Source organism: Apium graveolens, chromosome 6, assembly GCF_009905375.1.
Source record: "Apium graveolens cultivar Ventura chromosome 6, ASM990537v1, whole genome shotgun sequence".
In the NCBI taxonomy this organism is placed as follows: Eukaryota; Viridiplantae; Streptophyta; class Magnoliopsida; order Apiales; family Apiaceae; genus Apium; species Apium graveolens.
The window spans coordinates 194,291,648-194,301,912 of record NC_133652.1 but is presented as its reverse complement, the minus strand read 5'-3'; the positions used below and the strand labels follow the sequence as shown (position 1 = coordinate 194,301,912).

The 10,265-nt window shown below is 33.6% G+C and overlaps 1 protein-coding gene across 2 annotated transcripts; it reads right to left on the bottom strand.

Moving 5' to 3' along the window:
- Window positions 1–1,774: 1,774 nt before the first annotated feature.
- LOC141666504 (uncharacterized) lies at window positions 1,775–9,304 on the bottom strand. Of its 2 annotated transcripts, none has more exons than XM_074472550.1 (5): window positions 6,455–9,304; window positions 5,974–6,191; window positions 3,739–3,826; window positions 2,775–2,894; window positions 1,775–2,016 (listed from the first exon to the last, which is right to left on the bottom strand). In XM_074472550.1, the coding sequence occupies exon 1, from the start codon at window positions 9,131–9,133 to the stop codon at window positions 6,698–6,700; it is 2,436 nt and encodes an 811-aa protein (XP_074328651.1). In that variant the 5' UTR covers window positions 9,134–9,304; the 3' UTR covers window positions 1,775–2,016; window positions 2,775–2,894; window positions 3,739–3,826; window positions 5,974–6,191; window positions 6,455–6,697. The 2 variants fall into 2 exon arrangements, with proteins under 2 accessions (XP_074328651.1, XP_074328650.1); XM_074472549.1 differs by having other exon boundaries at window positions 5,974–6,143.
- Between the last annotated feature and the right edge of the window lie 961 nt (window positions 9,305–10,265).

The following is a 10,265-nucleotide window of genomic DNA, read 5'->3' as shown; positions in this document are numbered from 1 at the left end:
ATTTAATTGATTATAAATTAATTAAGAAAAAGTTCTTAATATTATTAATTAAGAATTTAATTTTTGGAAATTAAATCAAGTGAGAGAATTATTTTTAAAGTGTTTAGAAAAAGGATTAATAATTAAAAGGTGTTTTAATTATTAGTGAGAATAATAAAGGGTTAATAATAATAATATTTTATGGGAAAATTTTCAGCTGAAAATTTTGTCTATAAATATACTATTATAAACCCTATTTTTGCCTCAACCCAAAGATTTACAAAACCCTAATTCTCTCCACCTCCTCCTCCTTCATTACATCGTTTTCTTGGTGGATACCGGTGGAGTGCTTCACACTTGAGGAGCACCTGCTAAGGATCTCCGCTCGTTGTTCTTGGATCGCTTTTAAAGATTAAAAATCGTTCCCTCGATTTTATTTACAATCTGTATGCATATTATATGAATTTTATATGTGTAAAATTGTTTTACCATGCTTCCGTGATAGATAAAATCCTACAGGTTTATCCCACGTCGATAAGGTAAAGAGAGGTTGAGTACTTTATATAGTATCATGTGCAAGTGTAGTGTACAACTATTAAGGAATGTGTGTGTGCATGGTATTATTGTGTGCCTCGCGTGCGCGCGCCGCCGCCTCGCCACGTCACGACACGACACGACACAGGTCGGGTCGAAGGGCGATTTGGGAAAATGTCTCGGTATGCGAGACGAGGCGAGGCAATCTGAGCGAGGAATTTTACTGCTGTTTAATTAAAATATCTTCTAACTTGTTATATTATTTTAATATGAATATCCATTCAGTGTTAACTGTGATATCAGCAGTTCTCAGAGTTTGCCATCAACATTTGTTGATCAGAGTTTATCAGACTCTGATATGGCTGTTAAATGCTAAAAGATGATATGTTGAAATCAATATTTATTGACTAATCGTTACATTATTGATTCTGTAAATATTCTATTAAATATAATTTAAGTAAGAATATTTATTTTAATTAATGAATTATTTTAATACGTTTCAGTTTTATTATATATATTCAGAACTAAATGTTTGGAAAATAGACAGATCTCACAGACTTGTGAAAACCCTAATTGTTTTTTCTCTCCCTTTCTCTCCCCCATACATACAATATTTATTCATAGATTTTCTGGTCGATCTGAGGTACAGGTCGTTGTAAGCGTTATTATTGCAACCCAATCCATGGACAATAATTTTTTCAATAATAATTTAGCCTTCTCGAAGGTTAGGCGACTCAGTTGTTATTGATTCTTTCAGAATTTGTTAAATTTTCTTTTATATTTAAGTGAATCTATCTTTTCTTTGTTAATTCGGTTATTTTTATCATAATATTACGAATATTGTGGCTTATTTTATAGTAAGGGCTTCATATTCATTGTTAGGTCAGCCGAAGCGGCACCAGGCACCATACTGCTACTGATTTCATTACTTGTAACCTTGGTCTCCGAATTATTTGTCTAGCAAAAACCTACCGTTCGACAAAAAATGGCTCCAATTATATCCCACTACGAATTATTTATCTTAAGGTGCAGCAGAAGTGGTTTAACTTTTTAGACCTATGATCAATTAAGGCACGTGCATTAATTTCATTCGTGATCTTGAACCTATTAAGATTTCATCATGGACCATGATATTTTTTTTGGTCAATAAGCTTCATTATAAAGTCAAATCATTTTAAACGAAAATATTGACATGTTAATACAGTGTACCTGGATACCTCCTCTGTACTATGAGACTTATTTTCGATAACCATGAAACCGCTATAAAACTTTCGAAGCATAATTGTAAAAAGAGAGAAGACGAATGAACATAGCTATATGTAGCTTACAATCTATCTGATATACACATCAGAAAATATGATAATACATACATAAATTGGATATAATTCCACTTTAACTTTACAAACAAATTCATGTAGTTAAAATTTTTCAAAAATATTGTTCATACACATCAAACTTCTCCCACTGTACATGCCCCGAGCAAGTCATCTGGTGAGTTTAATTCTGCAGAAATAAATGATAAAATCAGTAGCTACCTTCTATGACTCGCAAACATATGAAAAAGGCAGGCTGCACGTGACAAAAAACATCTATTAGCATGAACAAACAATAATAGGGAAGCATCTGTGCCTCTAGCGCGATTAAAGAGACAACAAAAATTTATTACATTGATCATTTATCCAGCTTACTCTATCAGAGTTTTCAAGAAATCAGCCAGCTAAATAGAGGTAGACAACACAATGTAAAGAGCATATATCAGGTGCTAAAAATTTAAACCAATGATTGAAGAGAATCCGTGCATGATTCTGACCCCTACAGATTATACTGATTGTTGACGCGCTTACAAGTTTGAAATGTAATAAGGATTAGGTAAACCCAGGAGCACACTCAGGTCCTTCTTTCTGAAGGAATAACATAGCCACCTTTGATTTCTATTAATTTTGTTAACATGAATTAAGGACCTTGTATCCGAATAATAGGTACTTGCACTAGTTCAAGTGGTGAAATGGAAACACAAATGAACACTGGACATAGTTCTGAATAATGTTATTAACGATGCACCTCATATCACCCTCAAGCCCTGAGGTATTTCAAGCATAAATATACCTATCCTAAAGACTTTAAGTTGATAGAAAACTTTATTAATACCATAGAAGGGATATAAGAACATATCGAGACAACTGCCGGTAATACAACAAACCGACGGCCACTTTTATTACAGTAGAGACAACACCAACAACCAGTAACCAGTCTTGCATTACCTCTTTGGTAGCACCTGACTCCACATCAGTTAATGCGCTCGATTTATTGGCTGAACCAGAAAGTAGCTTGTGCCTCGTTCTCTCTGCTAGCATCACGATCACCGTCTCTTTGGCCTTGCTCTGTAAAGAAAAGGTAATTTTTAACTTAATTAAATGAAAGAAAATTAATTACAGAAATATTAAACAACCAAAATAAGATAACAATAATAACAAGATAAGCTAAGAGTGAAAAATTGAAGAAAGCGTCCTTTAATATCCTAAACTTAATTTACTTATTTTACAACTATCAACCAAAAAATGAAGTAGATATCATGTATGCACAATCTTATATTATATGTCAGGTCTACACATTAAAAACTTTAGTTGTTTTGGAATTATGTATAGGCAAATCAAACTACATTTCCATTTAAAACCAAGTGCAGTCCAAAAGTATAGTTGCATCAGTTACTAATGCTACTAATCAATCAATTATTTAATTTATTAATAGTTATCCGTATGTGCTTCATTAGTTTATGATTCTTATGTCCGTTATCATATGAAATGTACAGAAAATAATTGTCAGGAATGCATCAGGCCCATTTTATTTAGTTGTAATACGTGAGGAATAGTCTGCATTAGTATTGTACAACTAGTAATAAGAGTATTAGTAAGGGCATTTGTTCCACAACAAACTTCAATCTTCTTACCTAAGCTGTATCTGTCTGTTATATTGCTAATTTCTCTCTGATCCCCCCTCTCTACATTTTTACTCTAATCTCTCTGAATGTAGCTCTTTTTCTACTATAATTACCTGTTTCTCAACTGTTACTTGCATTTCTCATCACTTAAACATACAAAAACACCAAAAAAGAGTCAAATATACAATTCAGGAACAATCAACAAGCAGTTCCTGACAATAACGTATAACAATTGTTAACTAAATGTACACATTCATTCAAAAAACAAAACACAAGTAAATACATACCAAAAGGGTTTTTAGGTCCTGAAAAGCATCTTGCAATTAGTACTCTCCACATATCCTGTTCCTTCCTCAATGTTTATCCCCGAAACCTCTACAGACCAGTGCAGTTTGAACAAAACAGATCATTAGTACCAAAATAACCACTACTTGGCAGAAGAACCATGATGACTTCTGTTGCTTAACCCAACAGTCATCTATTAATTAAAAAATTGCCATTTTCACCAATCAAAAATTTGACACAGAGGAAATTAGAGGTTCTACAAAGACTAGTAACACTCAATCAAAAATATTAATCAGATAAATATTAGCTAAACATCTACAGCCTGGAAGTAATGGCATAAAAAGTAACCTATACTGCATAGTTCCGTGTCCTTTTATTTTGTTTAGATATAAACATTTCAATGAAAGAAGATGACCACTTTTTTTTACTAGAAAAACAAACATGGAATAATAATGACCATATCATATTTCTGTACCAATATAGCTAATTTATTCAAGGCCAAGAATGTTACCAGCTGCCCCATTCCTACAAAGGAAAATAAATAATAGATAACCTCAAATACCTTTGATTTAACTTTAAATATTATTGTTTATATAGTTCTGTAAAAGTAACACTAATTTGCTTATAATTAAGGAGAAAAGGTACCAATCTCTCTAGGTTAATTTGATATTTTCTGATGCCATTTCTGATAAGCAACAGGAATGACAATAGCTCTACTAGTTCTGCTTTTCTCTCGCATAAACTTAAGAACAGCCTGTCGTTTACCTATAGGTATTAAGTTGAGTCTCCACTTATTTAACATAAGAGTACTAGCTATACAAGACCATCAATCTAGCCATTTAACTCCTGTACTCTGAACAACAGTCGGTCCCCTTCGAAGCTCCATGGCCCTGTTCTGGCAAAGCAGAACACAACACAGCTTAAAAATTAGAGGGTGAAAATTCTAATAACTTATGCAGCTGGGTAGTTGTTCCACCAAACTTGAACTTTTCATGAACAACTATATGTTGATCCAAACTCGAGCGGAGGCTAATATAATTATGAATATAAATGTATAATTTAATCATTGATCGAGTTTATCGAGCTCGAAACCAAGTTTTGTATGAGCCTAGCTCGAGCTTGTTCCTAAATAGCTAGTTCATTTGACATACTATAATCTATAACTGAATCTGCACATTAAGACCTGCCTAGAATAGTAAAATTATTATTCTAGATGTTTTCTGGCTTGTTTCATCTGAATAGAAATGAGGAACCAACAAAGGTTTCTAGTGTACACCAAACCATGGAGCGGCTAACACAATTATGCAAAAATAGGAAACAAGATTCTTGAGTATGAAAAAACAATTTACTGTTATATGTCCAGACTATTCTAAAAGGTAATATGTACCTAGAAAGCCCTACGGCAAGTGTAGCTAATGCAGGCAGATATGTTGAAATGTGGAAATCCACTGAGTTAGCTTGATGCATATTCCATTTTTAAATTAGTTAGATATAATTTAGTCGACGAGAACTATCTAGCTGAAATAAGAAAAACAGTTCCACACCAAACACCAAACTCTAAACACTATAAAAGAAATTATGACAAAAATATATCTTCCGATTATGAAACAAATCCACGTGCATGTACATCCTACAAACGAACAATCAACAATACATCTGAAAAATGCGTAAGCATATCAAAATAAATATATAAATAATGGCAAAGCGGATAACAGTAGGCCAATCTTACAAAAAAAAGTATGCACTTGAAAAGATAGATACACGAAGCTGAACAATATTACAGGTTCTTGTTTAAATCTAGGTTTAGACATAATTTTGGCATTTCTTTTTTGCTCTTATAGCCTGTTCCACGACTCCTTGAGCTAAAAACAGGGTTCTTGTTGTATATGTTGAACAGGGGTCCTTGTGTATGTATGTATACATGTTTCTCTTAATACATTAAATTGATAGATTGCAGTTTCCCCTTGCTAGAATCAGATCAACATCATCCCAAAGAAATAATAATTAATAATTTATTATTACCAAAAATCTCAAAGAACTTCTATAGAATATTTAGTAAATCGGTAATAAGATAAGAAGCTACTCTGCCTTCTCTAAGAGAAACACTTTAGAGTTTGGACTCCGACACAATTTTCTACAAGATAAAATGCAATATCGTATATAACATCAAAATAGTATTTTTTTTAACATATTGATGTAAAAGCTGAAGCCCATTGAGGCATCTGCGCATAACAAACCTGCCTATACAGCTTTATTACTAAACCCTTTCCCTGGTACACATTTCTGAATAATGATACAGTTCCCAAGTACATGTTTTTGCTCGTAGAAGAAAGTTTATGCTCCTTAGCTATGGCTCGAGTCAAGCAACATCTAGAGTCACTGCAGCACCACTCGCACCGACTCCAATCTGGAAAGTTTCAGATTTAAGTACAACTATCTTTATTCAAGCAAAAACCTACAAATGACATTAAATTGACTATTCTTAAACTTTTAACTAAACAAACAAAAAATTATTTAACAAGCAACCTGTATTAAATCTGGTATAAATTGATTGAGGTACCACACATGCAGCAAAACAATAGGAAGGCTAAACAGGAGACTGACTATAGTTTCTATTTTAATGTAGAATATATACAGTCTTGTCAAAAATATGATGCGAAAGTTTATAATTATATAAGAAATTAACAGTAGATAACTCCTCATCAATGTGAGACGTACCCAGTTGTTGATAGTACTCTCTTAGATTATCCTCATTCACTTTTCCAGATCTTTCACTTTTAATCATGTTATCCCCTGTTCAGGGTCCAAACACAATACACGAAGTTCTCATAATAGAAGCCATGGTTGATGAATTCAGGACTGTTGATATTAGGGGTCACAAACTGAAGAAGATAAGAATGAGGACACCTATTATCAGGTAAATTAATTGGCCTAACCAACTCTTCCTCGTGAACAACAATGCTATCTAACTGTACACGCCCCCATTACTGTTTCATTATGCTGCATGTAAGAAATTCTGAATAGGAACCCTTTTGTATTTCGAGTAAGATGGGTTTCTAAATCATACCCCATGCACTTCATTCTTTCCACGAGATCAAATGCATGCTCTTTTCTGTCTTCCAATTTAAGAAGAGACTTGATCAGCTTGCTGCAAATCCATGACCCTAACATAAAACCTTTCTCCATGCTATAGACAAATATGTTTACAGCCTGATCTAACATTCCTTCTTTGCAAAGACTATTAATCAACATCACACAACTTGCAGGAGTCAAATTCACCCCGTGCTCATCAAGAACAGAGAATACTTTAAAGGCTTCCTCAACTTTCTGCCACTGACATAATCCAATTAGAAAAATTGTATAAAATGCTGGATCAAAATCCCTCGACTTAAATTCTATTTTAAGTAAACTGCGAACTGCCTCTTCATACTCTCCTTTATTGAACATTGCTTCCACCAACGCAATTTCTTCTTCCTGACCATGAAGGCTCTTTAAATACCTTAACCAAAAACTGAAAGCTACATAAAACTTTCTCCTTCGACAAGACCATGTCATAAGAGTCTTATAAACTGAAGCATTAGGAGAACACCCATTACTAGTCATTAAATCAATGAGGGCAAAGGAGTCTTTCTCTCGGTCAACCCTTTGAAGTCCATCAATGAGTGTTCCATATGTAACTGTATCCGGAGAATGCCCCTTAAATTGGAGCTCCTTAAAGAGTTTCAGAGCACTATTAATATTTTTTGTCTTGCAAAATCCATTAATTAATATATTATAAGTCATTATATCTGGAAGTACCCCACTATCAGCAAGCTTCATAAGTAGCTTATAAGCATTATGAACTTTCCCTAACTCACACAATTTAGCAACTAATTCCTGGAGGCTCTCACTATCAGGAATCTGGTTTGCACCTTGAGAAAGCCGAAGAAACAATGAAGGATTTTTTCCAATCTCCATCTTGTAAAACAAAAGCTGAGCTTTTTCAAGCTCGTCAGCTTTACATAGCCCATCAATTAGGGCATTGAAGGTCACAACAGAAGGATAGCATCCACGTTTCTCCATGCTCTCATAAAGATCATAAGCTTCCTTTACCAGACCATTCCTACACATTCCACAGATCAGAATGGTACAAGTGTGAGTGTCTGGAAATTGATCAATCTTGTACACGTCATCTAGAAGGGATCTTGCCTCGTCCAAGAAATCCATATCACATAACCCTTTAATCAGAGCATTGTAACACTGTAAACCCGGTGTCACCCCTTTCTCACTCATTTTCTCTACCAATGCCAATGCTTCCATTACCCTTCCCTCTTCAGATATACCCCGAATCATAATTGTATACAAAACATCGTCAGGCTCAATATTTACTCTAAAAACATTTAAAAATAAACCACGAGCTTCCTTATACCTCCTTGCTCTAACCAAACCATCAATCAAGCAACTATACCCATTCAAATCAAGAACATACCCCTCTTTCAAAAAACCCTTCAAAAGCAAAACCGCCTCATCAATCCTCCCCAACTTGCAAAAACCATTTAGCAACGTATTATACGTAGCACTAACTGGCACACACCCACTAGCCTTCATCGTATTAAACAACCTCAACCCATCATCAATCCTTCCCGCTAAACACAACCCCGAAATAATAACCGTATACGTAATCTCATCCGGCATAATCCCTCTCTCCATCATTTCATCAAACAACTTCAAGGCCTCCTTCGTACTCCCACTCTTACACAACCCATCAATCAAAATACTAAATGTCGAACAACTGGGATCAATATTCGACTTCAACATCATATTATAAACGGCCAAACCCAACAAAATCACATCCTTTTTAACCAAAATATGCAAAATCAAGTTAAACGTAAACAAATCGGGTTTAACCCGAAAATCACTCATTCTCCCAAAAGCCTCAACAGCCAAATCAGCCTTCCCCAGTTTCCAATAGCCATCAATTAAAACAGTAAAAGCACTACAATTCATCATAACATTACAACAATTCAACTCGTCTAAAACCTTCCAATACAAATTAAAAGCATTAACATCATTAACAAGCATATGAACAATATAATTATGCGAATTTAATCTACAAAACTGTTTTCTACGACAAGCCCAGATAAAGAAACGAAAAGTTAAACATGGGTCTGTGTTTTTTTCAAGAACAGAAGAAATTACATCTTGAGACAAAAATGGGACAACCTTTTCAAGAGCTTGTTCCATGGGATTAACAGTGGAGATTAAGTTTAAAATGTTGTCTGAAATAGAGGTAGTTGTAGTAGAGTAACGAGATTGGTGATGTGAGAAAGAGAGATTTGTTCGAGTGGAGAGATGGTTAAGTGATTTGGGGGATAAAAGAAAGAGTTTCATGACTTGTAAGAACAAAAATGGGGTCATGAGAATTGAAATGTTATGTTTGATGTTTTTTGGGGAAAATAGTACACAAAACGGCGCTTCAAAAATTGGGTCTGTGGCGTCACTAAACGCAGCGGCCCGGTGCCACCTCCAAGCACCTGTGCTGGAAACCCATTAATTTTCTTGTTCCCAAATAAAAATTTGATCTAGTTACAATCTCACATTTTTATACTTAGATAATAAAACCCTGTAGCCTTGTTCTGAGAGTCGGATTAATCGACGGCGATTAAGATGTCATTCATGCTAAAATCACATCAAAATTTATTTATTTACACTGACAAAATTCGATTTGTCGGTCGAAAATCGGAAAAAACGATAAAAAAAAAAGCTGAATTATTTGTGAACAGATAATGAAAAAATCATGAATTAGAAAATTGAATAAGAATTAAGGAAAAAGTTGTTATTGCATACACAATTGAACTTTAATAATTTTTGACACTAATTCAAAATATGATTTTAAAAATTATATTTACTTAATAATATTATATATTTTATTTGACACCCTTCAAATCAGGGGTCTAAATTAGATTTGGGAGTCATTATATATATATATATAACACATATACTATGTAAATCGATCGTTGAGAGATGGAGAAAAATACAGTGAATTCGGATTTAAAAAAATTATCATTTGACAGGAATCATTAAATTAAAAATGGAGAAAAAAATCTGAAATTGTGTGTGGAAGGGTGCAAATTAGTTGGTGTGGTGCTTTTAGTGGGGTCACTGAATTAGATTGATCTTATGGTTTAATGGTTTAGATTAGTTTATAATTCTAGTTAGGTTTGGAAGCTATTTGATCATTTGTCGTCATAGGCAAATGATCAAATATAAATTAAACTTTAAATAAAAATTATAAATTAATTTAAGTCATTAGATTAATTTAATCTAATGGCCTCTAAAAACACCATATCAACTAATCTGAACTAATCTGCACGCTCTCATACACGATCTCAGTTTTTCCCCTCCGTTTTAAATTTATTTTCTCGTTAAATAGTAAGTTTTTTTTTACAATCCGACTTCACTATATTTTTCTCCCTCTCAACGATCGATTTACATACCATACGTGTTATATTTTGAAATAATTTAAAAAAAATTATATACTTTATATAAA